The sequence below is a fragment of the Ambystoma mexicanum genome, chromosome 3q (assembly GCF_040938575.1).
Source record: "Ambystoma mexicanum isolate Mex_15411 chromosome 3q, UKY_AmexF1_1, whole genome shotgun sequence".
Lineage (NCBI taxonomy): Eukaryota > Metazoa > Chordata > Amphibia > Caudata > Ambystomatidae > Ambystoma > Ambystoma mexicanum.
The window spans coordinates 1162746262-1162766891 of NC_090926.1; the positions used below are offsets into that span (position 1 = coordinate 1162746262).

At 48.8% G+C, this 20630-nt stretch overlaps 1 protein-coding gene across 1 annotated transcript in view; it reads left to right on the forward strand.

Moving 5' to 3' along the window:
- LOC138448088 (uncharacterized) overlaps positions 1–18036 on the forward strand; it is a 28517-nt gene extending 10481 nt beyond the window's left edge. Inside the window, exons 8-10 of the mRNA XM_069604630.1 lie at positions 11–444; positions 1077–1783; positions 17928–18036. Of these exons, the coding sequence (XP_069460731.1) occupies positions 11–444; positions 1077–1783; positions 17928–18036 (1250 nt within the window). The remainder of the gene's footprint in view (positions 1–10; positions 445–1076; positions 1784–17927) is intronic.
- Positions 18037–20630: the final 2594 nt, after the last annotated feature.

A 20630-nucleotide genomic window follows, 5' to 3' on the forward strand; every position in this document is an offset into this window, starting at 1 on the left:
CACCATACAGTTCCAGTACTCCACTGTGCAAAGCTACAGTACACCACTGTGCCCAACAACACCACACAGCTGCAGTATTCCACTGTGCCCAAAACCACCACACAGCTACAGTACTCCACTGTGCCCAACACCACCACACAGTTCCAGTACTCCACTGTGCCTGACACCACCACACAGCTGCAGTACTCCACTGTGCCCAACACCACCACACAGCTCCAGTACTTCACTATGCCCAGCACAACCACAAAGCTACAGTACTCCACTGTGCCCAACACCACCACACAGCTACAGGACTCCACTGTGCCCAACACCACCACACAGCTGCAGTACTCCACTGTGCCCAACACCACCACACAGCTCCAGTACTTCACTATGCCCAGCACAACCACAAATCTACAGTACTCCACTGTGCCCAACACCACCACACAGCTACAGGACTCCACTGTGCCCAACACCACCACACAGCTGCAGTACTCCACTGTGCCCAACACCACCACACAGCTGCAGTACTCCACTGTGCCCAAAAACACCACACAGCTACAGTACTCCACTGTGCCCAAAACTACCACACAGCTACAGTACTCCATTGTGCCCAGCACAATCACAAAGCTACAGTACTCCACTTTGCCCAACACCACCACACAGCTCCAGTACTTCACTATGCCCAGCACAACCACAAAGCTACAGTACTCCACTGTGCCCAACACCACCACACAGCTACAAGACTCCACTGTGCCCAACACCACCACACAGCTGCAGTACTCCACTGTGCCCAACACCACCACACAGCTACAGTACTCCACTGTGCCCAAAAACACCACACAGCTACAGTACTCCACTGTGCCCAAAACTACCACACAGCTACAGTACTCCATTGTGCCCAGCACAACCCCAAAGCTACAGTACTCCACTGTGCCCAACACCACCACACAGCTGCAGTACTCCACTTTGCACAACACCGCCACACAGCTGCAGTACTCAACTGTGCCCAACACCACCACACAGCTGCAGTACTCCACTTTGCACAACACCACCACACAGCTGCAGTACTCCACGGTGCCCAAAACACCACACAGCTACAGTACTCCACTGTGCCCAGCATCTCCACACAGCTACAGTACTTCACTGTGCCCAGCACCACCACACGGCTGCAGTACTCCACTGATCCCAACACCACCACACAGCTGCAGTACTCCACTGTACCCAACAACACCACACAGCTACAGTACTCCACTGGGCCCAACAGCACCACACAGTTCCAGTACTCCACTGTGCTCAGCACCACCACACAGCTACAGTACTCCACTGTGCCCAACACCACCACACAGCTCCCGTACTCCACTGTGCCCAACACCACCACTATACCCAACAACACCGCACACCTGCAGTACTCCACTGTGACCAGCACCACCACACAGCTAGAGTACTCCACTGTGCCTTACACCACCACACAGCTGCAGTACTCCACTGTGACCAGCACCACCACACAGCTACAGTACTCCACTTTGCCCAACAAAACCACACAGCTACAGTACTCCACTGTGCCCAACAGCATCACAGAGCTACATTACTCCACTGTGCCCAACACCACCACAAAGCTGCAGTACTCCACTGTGCCCAACACCACCACACAGCTACAGGACTCCACTGTGCCCAACACCACCACAAAGCTGCAGTACACCACTGTGCCCACCACCACCACACAGCTACAGTACTCCACTGTGCCCAACACCACCACACAGCTACAGTACTCCACTGTGCCCAACACCACCACACAGCTACAGTACTCCACTGTGCCAAACACCACCACGCCACAAAGCTGCAGTACACCACTGTGCCCAACACCACCACACAGCTACAGTACTCCACTGTGCCCAACACCACCACACAGCTACAGTACTCCACTGTGCCCAGCACCACCACACAGCTACAGTACTTGTTAGGGAGAATTCTCTGTTTAGGCTGAATTTCCTAACCTAGTGAGTCCCCCAGCAGCTTTGCTGGATTTCTGGAGTTTGTTTTTTTCCATCCTGCCAAGAGTGAGACTCTTTTCTCCCACTCTTGGGCATGAATGTAGTTGATTTCTGTGAATGTCAATGTGTTCTATGGGTTATGGGGTCTTTTACTCCATAGGGTCTCATTTGTTTTTGCTATGTGTGTAACACCGCACCCTCCGTGCCGTAACACAGGGGCGTCCTAGAGGATCCCCACCATAGACTACATACCCTGGGACTGACTACTGTCTCCCAGGGCATGTAAAGTCACTATTGGCTTTACTAGACCTAAATTTACTAACATAACTAGTACAAACCATCCTATTGTGGACGTACTAGTAGGGGTAATTCGAATACCCCTGGGTCTGTTATTCGAGGGGGCACTGTCCCGTCCCCCTTCATCGAGTTTTGGCTGTGGCAGTGGAAACTACTTGTTATATTCGGCCCTGAATATAACTCTATGGGATTCTTCCCATTGTTGGAGGCTAATACTTTTTCCCGTTAGTCTCTAACATACCGCCGGTTTATTTGTCTTAAATAAATCTACCGGTCGGTATTTCCTGCCAGAACTCGGTTTTTAAAATGGCGTCTGTGTTCACCTCTGTAACTACGAACCAAAGGTTGAGACCTTTGTTCCACGTTTGGCGGGCTTCTACACAGAGGCCCTCCAGAGTGGTGCCATTCTGTCTGGGTACCGCAGAGGGTGAGGGAGGGGGTTTAGGCACCCTGGCCTGAGTTGCCTTGCCAACTCAAGTCGCACTCTGGTGTGATTGGCCCAAGTGGTGTTTTGATTGACAGCTAGGCTGACTGAATGGGGTTTTGCTGCATAAAAGCAGGGCTTTTGGGACTGGATCTTCAGAAGTCGCCACAGGACCTAAGGATCCGATGAGGGTAAAGCTGAGCCGACCTGCAACGACGACACCTCCGGTGGTGCCCTGCTGAACCGACTCACCACTTCCCAACGACAGAGGAGATCTCCCGGCTGGAGAGTCTTCTTCCCCTGATTGGTGGGAACAACCAGTCCCTTTGCTTTTTCTTTGCTTCCAGGGCGTAGTGGTCGAATTTCCCATGCTGAGGACCCCGGCAACCGGATAGCCACTAGCCCATACCGCGACCAAAAGGTGATGCCTTGTGACGGAGCACTCCGCGGCTGGTCTCTTCCCTGGTGGTGCAACGATCTTCAACTTTCCTTCGACGACGAGATCATCTCATCTCTTGGCAAAGCTCCGACTTGCATCCACCACCAGGAACAACTACCCCCGCCGGAGCTGTCTCTCCACATACAAGGTACCGTGTCCGCCTGGCTTCCCTGGTGACGGTTAGCGTGAGGTGTCTTAATCCTTGCCTCTCCATCGGGTCGCCTCCAGACCTTTTTAACTTTTTGTTCTAAACTGGTCCAACCTTTCTGTGACAATTTGCTACAACGACTCGAAGTGCATTTCCACTGTGATACTTTTTGGGACATATCGCCTTGCCTCTCTCCGAGTGGGCCTGGCCTCTGAACTTTGTGATCCACAGTAGACTCTGCCTTACTTGCCTTGCATTTGCTTCGTAAAAGAGTTGGTACCGAGTTGGTTTCATACCCTGCCTTTTCTCTCCCGTTCTAACGAATATTAGAGTGCCATCTATGTTAAAGCATTCACCTCTGTCTGCAAATAAGTGGTGCCGTTGAACCTAGACTTGTCGAAATATTGTTAGAGGAGTGAGATACTTATAGTAATTGTAATTGAAGTTGTTTGCCGTATTAGTGCTAGTGTGTTTTTCATAGTTGTGTTTTTATAAATAAATAACTATATATCTTTACACCCAAGCTCTGTTCTGTGTCTGCTTGTTCTACTGTGTAAATTGCCCTATTTTGTATACTCCACATACTGCCTAACTCTTCTTGAGGGAAGTCTGACTGCTCAGCCACAGCTACCAAGTGAATCTGTGTGGTACAGACTGCTACCAAGTGGGTTTACTGCCAAACACCTGTAGGCCTAAATCTTTTGCAGTGGTCCCAGAGGGAACTGCACAGGTTTCCGCTTAACACTGGTGGCAGCGGTGGGATTTGTATCGAATATACAGTTTAGAGTGCTTTTCAACACTTTACGATAACTAACCACAAAGCTTAGCACTAAAAAGCAACTTTCAAAAACATGTCTACTATGGAAGTTTACAGTCAAGAGTCCTTGTCAGGTGAAAATACTTAGAGTTTGAGAGCTCTCTGTAGATAAGAGAATCTTTCTGTAAGAGTCAAGAAAGTAGAACTGATAGCGAGATTGCTGGAAAACCAAAGTCTGGGTACTGGTTCAGAGGAACCAACTTCTCCAGCGAATGTAGAAAACAGTGATGGTATTGATCTGAATCAAAGTCTTGATAATGAGTCAGAAGAGGAAAGTGAACCTAATGAAGTTAGCCACTCCGAGCCTCTGTCTGCCTTACCTACTGTACCTACGGGGCCCATACCAGGTCCCACATGTAACCGTGCTTATTTTGAACTTGAAAAAATGAAGCTCGAATTAGAGTACAAACCGTTTTTAGCCCAATCTGAAACAAACCAAGAGCTAGAGTTCAGACTAATGAATGCCCAGGCTGAGCAGAAGCAAGCTGAGTTAAGACTCAGAGAAATAGAACTTAATCATGAGTTAGAGATGAAAAAGTTGTCTGTGGAAAATGCTTCTCTCTCCTGTGGTTCCTCTAGAAGTTCCAGTCCCAAAAGACCCCGGATGCCTAAGGAATTAGTGGGTATGTATGAACCGAGATTGGATGTGTTGGATTGGTTAAAACTGTTTGAATATAATCATGGGCTCCAGGACATCACAGGGAATGAGTTACTTCCCTGGTTGTTCTCTAGGCTTCCCCCTGTTGCGACTGATGTGGTAATGGAGTTGTGGGAGGTGGATAAGAAGGATTACGAAAGTGTGAAACTAGCTTTGATAGCTAGGTTCGGGAAGACCCCTTCCCAGTATCTTAAGAGGTTTAGAACCCTCAAAAAGCATGATGGTACCCCTTGGGCTACCTGGGTGAGTTAAGGGTTGGAAAACTTAGAGGGATGGATTAAGGGTTACAAGGTGAACACTTACAAGGGTATGAAGAATCTTTTTATGTTGGAGTCTATTTATGATGCCTGAACTCCTGAGCTCAGACAGCACTTGGCTGATTCGAAGGAATTGGATTCCAAGGAGCTAGCTAAGGCTGCTGACTTGTGGGTTGCCAACAGGGCTACTCATAAGGATTCTGGGGCAACTCAGAAGAAGGATGAGGGAAAACAGCCTAAAAAAGACTCAAAGGATAATTCTAATAACTCACATTCCAAAGAGGGCCCCAAACAAAACCATAAGGGTAAGCCACAAGGAAAACCACAGCAGAATAGTGTACCTTCTGGTGCCAAACTAGAGGGAGGCCAGAACAAGCCACCATTCCAGAACGCATTCGGTAAATGCTTTGTTTGTGGCTCGACTGACCATATGAAAGGAGATCCCAGATGCAAGGGTAAACCTTCAGGGGTCCAGCTTGTCTCCTCAGCCTTCGCTCCAGAGGAGAGAGTCCAAATGGCAAGTGGAAACTTTCTACTACTGGCTGATGAACCCACTGGAGTCTCAGCCAGTGTTTCTTTAGTGTCTCTGGGTTTGTGGGAACAACAGAATTTAGATGTGTATAATTCTATCCCAGATAATACTAAAGAGTATTATAAGGACAGTGTCCAGGTGAATGGTCAGGAGACTCCTACCATTAGGGACACTGGGGCCAGCATAACTGTGGTGAATAAATCTTTTTTTCAGGCTGAGGATGTTGCTAAGGCACCCAAACGCCTCACCAAGTTAGCTGGAGGGCCTGTGCAGATGCTTCCCCAATTACCAGTTCTCATCCAGTGTAACGACATGACTGTGAAGATACCTGTCAGCATACAGAGTGAGGTACCAGGACGAGTTCTGTTGGGTAACGATTTAAAAACTCTCGGAGTTGTGTCTCATACCCCCAGACCTCCTAGTAAACTGTTACAGGAGCTAACCATACCTGCAAGGGAGAGAACCATGAGAGGTACTCCCCAGGAGATCACTCCTGCTCCACTGGAATTGTCAGCTGCTGTCTCAAAGAAATCAGAAGCGAAAGGGAAACCTAAGACTTCTATCCCAAAACCAGCAGCCAGCATTCCAGTGCAGCCAACAAGGACTTCCCCGCGGTTGTCCAAAAGTTACACCCGTAACTCCCCCTCCAGCTGAGGCTGAGAGGGTGGTACAACCCTGTGTGGTAGAATTAGACTGAGGAAGAGCTAATGGAAGGCCAGGAACTCATTGGAGATCTGGATCCTGTTGACCATCCAGAGCTGCAGTCTTTACTGGCAGAAGGTGGACCCAGCAGGGCAGACTTCAGTAAGGGACAGAGGGAATGTCCAACTCTGGGAGGTCTTCGCCACCAGGCAGAATCTCAGGCTGAAGGGCAAGAGCCTGGGAAATACAGGTTGCACTGGGAAGATGGCCTCTTCTACAGTGAGCCGACAGAGTCTGCACCTGGAGACTACAAACGACTTGTAGTACCCCAAGAGAACAGACCACAGTTCTTGCAGTTAGCCCACGAGATTCCTTTGGCTGGTCACTTGAGTTTTAAGAAGACTAAGGAAAGGCTCTCTCTCTACTTTTATTGGCTGAAGATGGGGGCCGAAGTAGAAAATCACTGCAGGAGCTGCCACACCTGCCAGACCTCTGGTAAGGTAGGCTCCAGGAATGTGGCACCTTTAGTGCCTTTCCCAGTTGTGGGAGTCCCATTTGAGAGAGTAGGGATTGACATTGTTGGTCCCATTGATCCTCCAACCTCCTCAGGCAACAGGTTTATACTTGTGGGTTGGTAGAAAGGTTCAACCGAACCATGAAGAGCATGATAGGTGCTTTAGAAGAACCCCTTAAACGAAAGCAGGACCTTCTACTGCCATGCCTTCTCTTTGCTTATAGAGAAGTCCCTCAGGAGGGAGTAGGTCATTCTCCCTTTGAGCTTCTCTATGGTCATCCCGTCAGAGGTCCATTGGCCCTGATTAAGGAGGGGTTGGAGAGTGCTCCTTCCCCCAAGCCAGTCAGAGAGACTGACTACGAGCTAGGTCTCCGGAGGAGAATGTCGCACATGATGACAGAAGCAAGTGATAACTTGAAAGCTGGACAAGCATTGGTAAAGCACTGGCATGATCAAAAGGCTAACGTGGTTGAGTTCACTCAAGACCAGCTAGTTCTCGTTATGATCCCAACAAGGCAGAGGACCTTGCAAGACAAATTGATGGGACCCTTCAGAGTTGTGGGTAAACTTGGAGAGGTCAACTATCTGGTGGACTTGGGCAATCCCAAGGAGGCTCCGACAGTCTTCCACACCAACCGACTCAAAGCGTATGTCTCGAGACCTGATGTAGGAGCGTTGCTTCTAGCATCATCAGAGGAATAAGAAGAGAGTGAAGCTCTTCCGGATCTCCTCAGAGGCTTACCTTTAGATGAAAAAATTGAAGGAGTGAATCTCTCTTCAAATCTGACACCTGAGCAACAAGAAGAGTGCAAATCTATGTTGAATCAGTTTGCCTCTCTGTTCTCACTTTCACCAGGCTTGACCCCTTGGAGCCAGCATGACATACTCACTGGTGACTGTCTGCCAGTCAAAAGCAGAGGATACCGAATGTCAGAAAACGTACGAACCCACATTAAAGGTGAGGTCAGCAAGATGCTTGATCTCGGGGTAATAGAGCCCTCTACTAGTCCATGGTCTAGCCCAGTTGTGTTAGTACCAAAGGCAGGATCTAAAGAACTTAGATTCTGCGTGGATTATAGAGCTCTTAATGCAGTCACCAAGACTGATGCCCACCCTTTGCCAAGAACAGCTGAGTTGGTGGATAAACTTGGTTAAGCCAAGTTCCTCAGCACATTTGACTTGACGTCAGGCTATTGGCAAATAGCCCTGACAGACGATGCCAAGGAGATAACTGCATTTTCTACCCCCGTTGGCTTATACCAGTTTAAGGTGATGCCTTTCGGATTGAAAAATGCACCTGCTACATTTCAACGGATGGTAAACCAGGTTCTGAATGGGATGGAGGACTTCTGCATGGCATACTTGGATGACATAGCAGTGTTCAGCAATTCCTGGGAAGAACATGTGACCCACCTAAGAGATGTTTTGCAGGCTCTTGGACGAGCCAATCTGACCATAAAGGCGAGTAAATGCCAAATTGGACAGAGTAAGGTAGTCTATCTTGGACATGAGGTGGGAGGTGGAGAAATAAGGCCTTTGCTCAGTAAGATTGAAGCTGTGCAAAATTGGACAACACCTACTACTCAGACCCAGGTGAGAGCCTTCTTAGGTCTCACTGGGTATTACAGGAATTTCATTGAGAACTATGGGACCATAGCTTCTCCTCTGAATGTCATCTCCTCTCCAAAATTTCCTAAAAAGGTTAGATGGAACGAGGAGTTTAATCAGGCTTTTTAAAACCTTAAAAAGGCTCTTTGCCAAGCCCCAGTACTCAGAGCTCCTGATTACCACCAAACTTTCATTGTGCAGACAGATGCTTCTAATGTAGGAATAGGTGCCGTACTCAGTCAACTGGATGGGAAAGGTAGGGAGCACCCCGTTTGCTTCATCAGCCGCAAGCTGAAGGATCCTGAAACAAGGTGGGCAACAATCAAAAGAGAATGCTTTGCTATCGTGTGGGCTCTGAAGAAGTTTAGGCCATACTTCTATGGTTCTACTTTTGTCATTCAGACTGACCACCAACCCTTGAGTTGGTTAATGCAAATGAAAGGGGAAAACCCAAAACTACTGAGATGGTCAATCTGCCTGCAAGGGTTTGATTTCACCATTGAGCACAGGTCAGGATGTCACCACCAAAATGCTGCTGGTCTCTCTAGGATGTATGTCATCGACTAGAGGTATGAGATTCATCCAGGAGTGGATTAAATCCTCCTGTCCCTTAGTCTGGGGGAGGGAGGGCGAGTGTTAGGGCGAATTCTCTGTTTAGGCTGATTTTCCTAACCTAGTGAGTCCCCCAGCAGCTTTGCTGGATTTCTGGAGTTTGTTTTTTTCCATCCTGCCAAGAGTGAGACTCTTTTCTCCCACTCTTGGGCATGAATGTAGTTGATTTCTGTGAATGTCAATGTGTTCTATGGGTTATGGGGTCTTTTACTCCATAGGGTCTCATGTGTTTTTGCCATGTGTGTTACACCGCACCCTCCGTGCCGTAACACAGGGGCGTCCTAGAGGATCCCCACCATAGACTACATACCCTGGGACTGACTACTGTCTCCCAGGGCATGTAAAGTCACTATTGGCTTTACTAGACCTAAATTAACTAACATAACTAGTACAAACCATCCTATTGTGGACGTACTAGTAGGGGTAATTCGAATACCCCTGGGTCTGTTATTCGAGGGGGCACTGTCCCGTCCCCCCTCATCGAGTTTTGGCTGGTGGCAGTGGAAACTACTTGTTATATTCGGCCCCGAATATAACTCTATGGGATTCTTCCCATTGTTGGAGGCTAATACTTTTTCCCGTTAGTCTCTAACATACCGCCGGTTTATTTGTCTTAAATAAATCTACCGGTCGGTATTTTCTGCCAGAACTCAGTTTTTAAAATGGCATCTGTGTTCACCTCTGTAACTCCGAACCAAAGGTTGAGCCCTTTGTTCCACTTTTGGCGGGCTTCTACACAGAGGCCCTCCAGAGTGGTGCCATTCTGTCTGGGTACCACAGGGGGAGTGGGAGGGGGTTTAGGCACCCTGGACTGAGTTGCCTTGCCAACTCAAGTCGCACTCTGGTGTGATTGGCCCAAGTGGTGTTTTGATTGACAGCTAGGCTGACTGAATGGGGGCTTGCTGCATAAAAGCAGGGCTTTTGGGACTGGATCTTCAGAAGTCGCCACAGGACCTAAGAATCCGACGAGGGTAAAGCTGAGCCGACCTGCAACGACGACACCTCCGGTGGAGCCCTGCTGAACCGACTCACCACTTCCCAACGACAGAGGAGATCTCCCGGCTGGAGAGTCTTCTTCCCCTGACTGGTGGGAACAACCAGTCCCTTTGCTTTTTCTTCGCTTCCAGGGCGTAGTGGTCGAATTGCCTTGCTGAGCACCCCTGCAACCGGATAGCCACTAGCCCATACCGCGACCAAAAGGTGGTGCCTTGTGATGGAGCACTCCGCGGCTGGTCTCTTCCCTGGTGGTGCAACGATCTTCAACTTTCCTTCGACGACGAGATCATCTCATCTCTTGGCAAAGCCCCGACTTGCATCCATCACCAGGAACAACTGCCCCCGCCGGAGCTGTCTCTCCACATACAAGGTACCGTGTCCGCCTGGCTTCCCTGGTGACGGTTAGCGTGAGGTGTCTTAATCCTTGCCTCTCCATCGGGTCGCCTCCAGACCTTCTTAACTTTTTGTTCTAAACTGGTCCAACCTTTCTGTGACAATTTGCTACAAAGACTCGAAGTGCATTTCCACTGTGATACTTTTTGGGACATATCGCCTTGCCTCTCTCCGAGTGGGCCTGGCCTCTGAACTTTGCGATCCACAGTAGACTCTGCCTTACTTGCCTTGCATTTGCTTTGTAAAAGAGTTGGTACCGAGTTGGTTTCATACCCTGCCTTTTCTCTCCCGTTCTAACGAATATTAGAGTGCCATCTAGGTTAAAGCATTCACCTCTGTCTGCAAATAAGTGGTGCCGTTGAACCTAGACTTGTCGAAATATTGTTAGAGGAGTGAGATACTTATAGTAATTGTAATTGAAGTTGTTTGCCGTATTAGTGCCAGTGTGTTTTTCATAGATGTGTTTTTATAAATAAATAACTATATATCTTTACACCCAAGCTCTGTTCCGTGTCTGCTTGTTCTACTGTGTAAATTGCCCTATTTTGTATACTCCACATACTGCCTAACTCTTCTTGAGTGAAGTCTGACTGCTCAGCCACAGCTACCAAGTGAATCTGTGTGGTACAGACTGCTACCAAGTGGGTTTACTGCCAAACACCTGTAGGCCTAAATCTTTTGCAGTGGTCCCAGAGAGAACTGCACAGTTTCCGCTTAACAGTACTCCACTGTGCCCAACACCACCACACAGTTCCAGTACTCCACTTTGCCCAACACCACCACACAGCTGCAGTACTTCACTGTGCCCAGCACCACCACACAGCTATAGTACTCCACTGTGCCCAACACCACCACAGAGCTACAGGACTCTACTAGCAACCCTAGCAAGTTAGTTGAATCATTTAACAATTCCATAACCAAAGCGCTAGATTCGATCGCCCCTATCAAACTCCATAAAAGTAAACGCGAAACTCACCTTAACTCTTGGTTCACCCCCCATCTCAAAGAAATGCGCATCCACAAACGCAAACTCCAAGCTATTTGGAGGCATACCCCTTCTGATGACAATAAAACCACACTTGCCAACTTTGCCAAAAAATACAAAAAGGAAATAATCCAAACTAAAAAAGATTCATTCAATGATAGAATTAGTAAAGCCAACTAAGACTCCAAAGAGCTCTTCACCATTCTCCGTGAATTGGAAAATCCTATTGCCCCTATAGACAATGGGCCTTATTACACGGTAGGCGTTAAGGGAATACCGTTACCGGGTAACGGAATACCGGTAACGGAATTTTCCCGAGCCGATCACGACCCGGACCCACCGCTATTAGCGGACCCGTAAAGTACGCCGACATCAATAGCGGCGTGCCCGCTTGCGCGCGACCCCCACACAGTAAATAGCGCCATGGCGCTAATAGCACGCAATCACAACCCATGCGTACACGGCAATACCGGCATCCCAAAGACCCAAAAAGCATGTACCGGCATGGCGCTAATAACAGCATCGAAAACCACACGTTAAGAGTCCTGAGCAGTGTTCCCATCTGCCCCAGGTGGACACAACCAGCACAGGTGGAGTCAATGGAGACAGCCAGCACTAAAGAGCACACCACACCCCTTCCCACACCCCTTCCCACAGCAAGATGGTCCCAACACCAGCAGCATGACATAGGCCTGCGTACATGACTGCAGTGCAGCACCAACAACAACAGGCAGCACCGAAGAGACGTAGGAGTAGCAGGAGGAGGATGAGGCCGAGACTTGCGCAGCAAGCACCACCGGGGCACCCAGAAACACCACAAGGGCAGCCAACAAACCCCCGGAATGAAGGCGAAGATGACCATGGTATGTGTAAGGCACAACTAAATGTGCATCTGATAGAATGTGCCCATGGCACCATGCAAACACCAGATGAGCATGATGTGGATGTGGATGAGTATTGTCGAAATGGCCAGCCCGGACATGCAAGAGGCGATGGCATGGCGGGACAGGATCCGCGTCAGCATCGGAATCAGGAATAGCATCAGGAACAAAGGTGGAATATCATGCATGGAGAGATGTGCATTGTTGCCCTTGTGGCCGTCTGGAGGCCCACAAAGGGCCCTCTCCCAAAGAAATTCACACATACACAATGATGGAGACCATGCCTGTTTTTCAACTGCAGAAGAGTGTATTTTCAACATAACGTGTACAGAAAGTGCATAACCCCAACTGTGCAAACACCCTCCCTCCCCTCCCCCCACAACACCCCCGAACACACCCTCCCCCCTGCCCCCACAACACCCCCGAACACACCCTCCCCCCCCTTCCCCCACAACACTCCCACGTGAGTCCCAAGGAGTGAACATGTCCTTCCCCAAATGTGGCCGATATTCCTTGTTGGCCCTATTTGTCTGCTCCTTCTTCGGGTGTTTGAGATGTTGTGCGCCTGAGGTTGCGCATAGAGCGGCGTAGGGGGCTTGTCTGCCGTGAACTCCCAGAGGAGGCTGGGCCTGTTTCCTCCTGGGTAGGGAGTGGACATCTGTGCTCAATCGCATCCGCAATGCGGATCATGGCCTGCCTGAGTTGCCCCATCTCATTGCATATGCGATTAGTGCATGCCTCCATGGCCTCCCTCGTCTGGCGTGCGAATGCACCAATGTCCTCCCTCAGGTGCCCTGTCTCAACCACATGTTGACCTACCAGACCAGCCATTTCGGTCTGCCTCTGGTAGATGGCTGATAGGTCAAGTTCCACGGTGTCTGCCGGTGGAATGGCTGATGCGCCTGGATGAATAGCGCTGGCATCAGGCGTAGGTTCCAGGGGGCTCCATGACACATCATGTGTGTGGGCGGGCGATCCGCCTTGGCTGAACGGACCTGGTGAAAACATTGGGGATGAGAGTAAGTGGCGTGTGGGGATGGGGCTCTGACTCAGATCCTCATTCACCGGTGCTTCCTCCGCATCGGAAAGTGGCCCAGTGGCTGCTGCCTCACCCGTAGAGCTGGTGGCAGCAGAGTGCACTCCCTCCATGCTGCCTTCAATTGATGGGAGACACACTCCCGTGGTTACAACAGCAGCAGGCATTGCCTCTGGCTGCGTGGCACTGCTGCTCCTGCTGCCTTTGTCCCGGTCACTACTCTTGGGTCCCCTAGAGGTTGATGCGTGGTCCCCGGTGGCATCCCTCCTGGCTTTCTTCATGGGTGTGGGAGTGGGTGCTGACGTGCGTGGCTCCTCATTTTCCGTGTGTGATCCTGCAGGGGTGATAAGAAGGGTAAATCATCATCTATGGGTCTACCTGCATCATGGCAGATGTATACGTCATGCAGTTTGATGCATTTTGTGGTCATCATTATGGAGGCATGGAATGGGGATGTTGGCTGGCTCATGCATGATTGGCCCTGTGTTGGTGGGTATGTGATGATGCATGCATGTCTGTTTGTGGCTGGATCCACGGCATTCATACACATGATTGTGGGACCCCTCACCCTTCACTGCGCATTTTTGGGTGCATACACTCACCTCCATCCGATGAAACGGCCACGCCATGCTCCATATCGCCGACCCCCTCTATTGACTCGACTCCTATTGTAGAGGCACATATCTCCTCCCACTCCTTCATCTTCAAGGGGGACTCTGCACCACCTCCTGTGGCCATTGCCATGTTTCGGTTCACAGATAGAATGTTGCGCACACGCACCCAGAGGTCGTCCCACCTTTTGCGGCATTCCCTGACACTCCGGGTGGTGGTGCCCACCGCACTGACTTTTAGCGCAACTTCGGCCCAGATGGCCTTCTTCTTCAGGAGGGCCTCCCGCCGCATATCGTTCACAAATACCACTCCTGCATTTGCAGCAAGTGTGGTGGTCAGCATCATTAGTTCCTCATTGGTGAACTTTTCTTTGCGCTGGCGATCAGCAGTTTTTTTAAGCGCCTTCGGCATCCTCGAGCTACCCGGTGTGGTTCCAGGTCGGTGTTGCCTGGATATATGTCCTGGATGCAGTGGCTGGCAATGGATTGTGTTTTTGAAGATGGCCGCTGTGCTCTTTCCCGTGCGACGACGTAATTTCCGGTTCCGCTTTTTAACGGTGTGCGGTAATGGCGGTGTCCGCTATTTACGGGTAGCGGGAGGGCGGAGGCGCAATCGCCGGTTTTGCGGGTGCCGGTAAGGGGCTTTTTGGGGTATTTAGCGGCAGGGCGGAACGGTCATTTACGGCATGGCGCTATGCTCGTGTCCGCGTACTCGTGATGGGACGCTATTAGCGGCCTCTTGCGAGGGCGGACACGCTAATGGCACCATGCCGTAAAATTCCGATTTTTACCGCCTACCGTGTAATGAGGCCCAATGTCCCCAAAGACAAATCTTGGTGCACCAGCATCCAAAATGCCCTAGCTAACAAAATCACAACCCTTCAATCTAAAATTGCTAAGAAAAAAGCCTCCTTGAACCCTATTGGAACTCATACCACCCCACTGAAGGAGATACCCAGCATATCCACCCAAAGTAACTGTAAACCCTTCAGGTTTACCAATATTTCCATATTGGAAACTGAAAAAGTCATTCTATCCCTTAAACCGTCGAACTGCCAAGGTGACAGCTGCCCTGCGCAAATCATCAAGGATGCAGCCAGAGATCTAGCACCCTTCATCTCGAAACTCATCAACGCCTCCTTCAACACGAGTACTGTACCCACTAACCTTAAAGAATCTTGGGTTCTGCCCCTACTTAAAAAACAGACACTCGACCCAGCAATCCCTACTAACTACAGGCCTATTACTACGGTCCCATTTCTCCTTCAAATCATTGATAGAGTAGCCTACCTCCAAATCCAAAACTATTTGGAGACACACCAACTATTAGGTTCTCGGCAATCTGGCTTCAGACCATTGCACGGTACTGAAACGGCCCTCATTGACCTCAAGACACAAATCGACGAGTTGAAGGATAAAGGTACTACAGCTATGCTCCTCCTCCTTGACTTATCAGCGGCCTTTGACCTGGTGGATCATGCAGTATTATGCAACCACTTAGCGTCTGCCGCTCACTTCTCAAGTGAAGCTATAGCATGGGTACAATCCTTCCTAGCTAACCGTACGATGAGAGTGTTCTCCCCTGTAGCGGCAGCGGACCCAATCCAGATCACTTGTGGTGTCCCACAAGGCTCATGTGTCTCCCCGACAATGTATATCTTTACTAAGCCTCTCTTTGACAAACTTGACAAATTAGGGGTAACCTATACGAATTATGCGGGCGATACGCAGATTCTCATACCACTATCAGGCAACTTTGTCAAAGACACAGCTTTAGTAAACAAAATTTACCTCCTCATTCAGGCATGGATGGCCTCCCATGGCCTCTGCCTAAATGACGAAAAAACTGAGATATTGATCTTGGGTTCCGACTCCAACCTAAAAAAAACTGAGTCCCAACTATCGCAACTTCAACATAGATGGTAACACAATCAAGGTGGCTATTGAGGTAAAAACTCTAGGCTTTTACCTCGATTCCACTCTATCTCTCAAAAAACAAGTTAACACCCTGGCATCCTCTACAGCGTACACCTGTAAATTAATCAGGACCTGTAGACCTTACCTCTCTAAAACTAACTGCATCTTGCTAGCCAACGCATTAGTAATGTCCAAACTGGACTATTGCAATGCCCTCTATGCAGGTGTCAACAAATCCATTATCAATAAAATGCAAATCCTCCAAAATAATGCTCTTAGAGCAGCCCTTGACATACCCCGCAGAGCACATATTTCTAACGTTAGGAAAGATCACCACTGGTTCAAAATCAGTGACAGAGTCTTGCTCAAGACACTATCACTTACCCACAAAGGGCTCAACAACACAGCACCCCCCTACATCTCAGCCAGATTGACTAGAAAATCATCCAGCCACCACACTAGGGCCACCAACCACTACCTGCTCGAAACACCTAGATTCAGACGATCCAAAGCAGGCGGAGCAAGCTTCCCTGTCAGAGCTGCCCAGGCCTGGAACGCATTGCCCATCGCACTGAGAGCTAACCTACCCTACTCCAACTTCAGATGCAAGGTAAAAAATTGGCTTTGGTCGAACGACAACAAATTCTAGTGGCACCCAACGGCCATGACACCCTTGTAATACAGTCCAAGATGATTCTGCTTTCTTAATACTGTAACGTGTTAGTGTCTCATTCCAACTGCTTGCATTGACATGTATGTACCGCACTGTTATGTACTTTTATACTCTGTATGCAACCCAAGCTTAAGTAACCTTGTACCTGCTGCGCCCGGCTACCCCTGGGTTTTGTGCGCATTATCAAATAATAAACAAACATAAACTGTGCCCAACACCACCACACACTGCAGTACTCCACTGATCCCAACACCACCACACAGCTGCAGTAATCCACTGTACCCAACAACACCACACAGCTACAGTACTCCACTGTGCCCAACAGCACCACACAGTTTCAGTACTCCACTGTGCCCAGCACCACCACACAGCTACAGTACTCCACTGTGCCCAGCACCACCACACAGCTACAGTACTCCACTGTGCCCAACACCACCACACAGCTGCAGTACTCCACTTTGCCCAACACCACCACACAGCTACAGTACTCCACTGTGCCCAACACCACCACACAGCTACAGTACTCCACTGTGCCCAACACCACCACAAAGCTCCAGTACTCCACTGTGCCCAACACCACCACAAAGCTCCAGTACTCCACTGTGCCCAGCACCACCACACAGCTACAGTACTCCACTGTGCCCAACACCACCACACAGCTCTCGTACTCCACTGTGCCCAACACCACCACTATACCCAACAACTCCGCACAGCTGCAGTACTCCACTGTGACCAGCACCACCACACAGCTAGAGTACTCCACTGTGCCTAACACCACCACACAGCTGCAGTAGTCCACTGTGACCAGCACCACACAGCTACACTACTCCACTGTGCCCAACAGCACCACAGAGCTACATTACTCCACTGTGACCAACACCACCACAAAGCTGCAGTACCCCACTGTATGTAACATTACCATTGTTCTGTTTTGTTCTTCTGTTATAATATAAAGATTGTACTTACCCACTGTCTGTATCTACACTGTGATGCCCCCAGGTTTCGGCGTATAATAAATGTAATTAATAAATGAATAAATAAATTACGTATTGGCACATTGTACAAGCAGGCAAAACGCCTAGTAGGACCACTGTTTCTCTAAAATGATTGCTGTTTTGTTTGATTTTGTATGGGGCCTAGCTGATGAAGTTTATTCAAATGGTCTTGGGTAAGTTTTGTCCTTCAAGAGTCCTATATTACTTGGTTTTCTAGAGTGTTTTGGATAAAACCTCTAGTTATCAGCTTTTGTGAGCACAACTATTTTCATCATTATAACTGAGGACTCTGCTTTTGAATCAGGGAGGATTAGGGTGGGCACCACTTTCAGATTAGGTGTATATTTCTCATATAGATAATTATAGAAATCTGAGCATACCTTAGGGCCTTGGCACAAGGTTGCATACATTCACAGAAAAAAGAGAACTAGAAAAAAGTCTAGTCCGAGGTGGGCTCCCACTGTGCTCTCGTAACGAGCTCCTGCTGTTCTTTGTATTCGCTTATCTCCTGTGTTTCAGATATTGGAACATGAAGTGTGTAAGGTTTTCATTGCACGAGAAGGCAAAAATGCATCCAGATATCAAGCGTCCAAGTCCTTCTTCGGGGCTAGGGCACTTAGTAATGTGACAATAAATGGTAACAATATGTATATAAAAGTCAAGAAAATAAATGTTTACATACCGTGTGGAGTTCACATCATAGCATAAATGAGATAAAACACAATTGAGCAAGACATTCATAGAAGCCCATTGGAATTAGAAAATGGCTCGGGCGGATAGCTGAGGGGGAACATGATCTCTTTGGAAGCCGGACGACACGGAGCAACACAAGTTCGATCCCCAGGTCTGCGCTTAGAAACCTCTGGGTATTAAGCGTGTTATAAATAACCCATCATATCATTTCATATCATAAAATGAAACGGTGCGAATACATGGTTTGAGGGAGTGTCCTTGCTTAGCGCATGATAATTACCTTGATATGAGGTCATATGGCATATCGGAAATAAATAAGTATTGGCCTTATGATATATCTAAAATAAATAAGGCTTAGATTAGGGATGCCTTTAGTGTGCCACTTTCTAAAGAATTGTGAGTCTGAATAAGAGTGTTAAAAGTTATCTGGAAAGGGATATTCGCCCTTAAAGAGTTAGTGACTTTCACCTGAAAGCAAAAGATAAGATTTTCCCCGGTGTGGGAGTGCGGGAGTGCTATTGAAAAGAAGTTCAGGTGGCCAGGCGCTGTGATCTTACCTAAATCAGGCGAGTGAACGCGCACCGAATGGATGAAGCTAAGCGACCGCGTCTGCCGTCAGGTATGTATGCTGTGCTGTGGTAGCTGTTAGGCGACGTGACGCCATGCGTCGGGGAACGCAATGACGTCATGTCGCACCATCCCTGTTTCCAGGGACAACGGGAAGACGGCCATGTAATACATGGCAAAAACTGGTACTGACAGTACATAAGTAGGTAATACTTTATGCACACGCAGTACTTACTGCCCAATTTAAATATTCGTAAGGACTGCTCTGTGGGGCTGAACATATACATAAAGTAAATCAATCAGTGAAGGAGGTATCAGCCACTCGCGATGGGCGGGCCATCATAATGATAATGATTAATCAAAAGAAATTACGTTTAATCATCATTTGAGATACAAAGGTTGTAGAAGACAAACAGACAATGAGTGTTAGAACTCGGTGTACAATTCATACATAAACAGATTCACTGCGAGAAAGTTCCATGTGTACATATAGAACTAAGTTGTATACTAATCACATCTACGGTCGAAACCATGGCTATGCTTTACCGTAACACAAGTCCTTTTCAATACCTACCAAATTGCGCCCCAACATATTTTTGTAGGTTTGTATCGGGAAGATTGTCAGGTCCGACCCTGAGTTGGCCATTACTCAGGTTTCATTGCCGTTCACTTTCAGAGTGCAATGGGGTTTTTCCCTCTTGCTGCGGGTCAAGTTTACCATGACCACTGGGGGTTTGTCTTCCGCTTCCTCTTCATCGCTCGTGCCTTTTCTTTCCGCGTGCAGGCAACGCCAATGCCATGTGCCGGATTCCCCCACACTTCATGGTAAGTGCCTGGTGCTGGGAGGTCTCTTCACTTGGGGCCTCTCTCTTTGTTGGAGTCTTGAGGCTGTTTATCCCAGCATCCCCTCCATTGGACACTTGCATTTTGGGGGCTGGTGTGGACCCCCCATCTCCTTTGATGTCTCCTCATCAGCTCTTGCTCTCTGTATTGCCTTGTCCAGGTGCAGCTCCTTCTCCTGGATGAATTTGTCCTGAACTTTGCAGGAATTGGTATGGACCACCAACATGTCATATATGGCATGCTCTATATTATCCCCAAATTTGCATAGGGCCGGCATCTCTCTCATGCGGATGACATAGTCATCAACTGGCTCACCGCTTTCTTGTTTCCTCATGTACATTTTGAGTCTGTGCAGGACCATGTTTTCTTTGTTGGAAAAACGCTTTATGATGCGACAAACAGCTTTTTTGTACACATCGTCCTCTTCGCCGGCAGCAGGCTCAGTCTTTAAGCACACAGAAATGCGTTGTCCTTCGACACCCATGGTGATTTACAAGCATGGCTTTCTTCCTGGCAGCTGAATAACTGTAATAACCAGTACCACCCAAAGCCTCCAAATAAGTGGTAAATAACGGCTCGCACTGTTGCCAGGGAATAGCAAGCTTGCCTGGGGACTGGAGGAACGCGGGAGGCAGTGTGGCTGCGCAGGTACGTCACAGGTCCTCGTCGTCAATGGTGAAGTAAGGAACACAGGACACAAGTATAATGAGAAGGTGGTTTATTAGCACCTTCTAACTAGCAGAACTTAGACTGTACTCACGGCTTGGCTCTCACAACTGATCAGCGCAGTTGGCTTCACTGCACTGATGCATCAGTCTCTGTCACAATGTCCCAATATAAATATACATGAGCTCCCACGAGGCTTCAGTTGGCTGCCATGGAATTCTGCTCCTTTACTGATGTATGCAAGACCAGGGTGCCAGGCTGCATTATGTCCACGACTGTAGCCCTCACTCTCCATTCAACGTCTGCCCCTTCGGTTCTCCTGTTGCGCTTCTCGCACGAGATCTCGCGAGATCTCAGGTTGCCAAGATCTCGCAGTGACAAGTCCTCACACAGTCCTCCTTTTATCATTTCTGGGCTGTGTTCTCTACCTGATCTTCCATTGCACACCCTTTG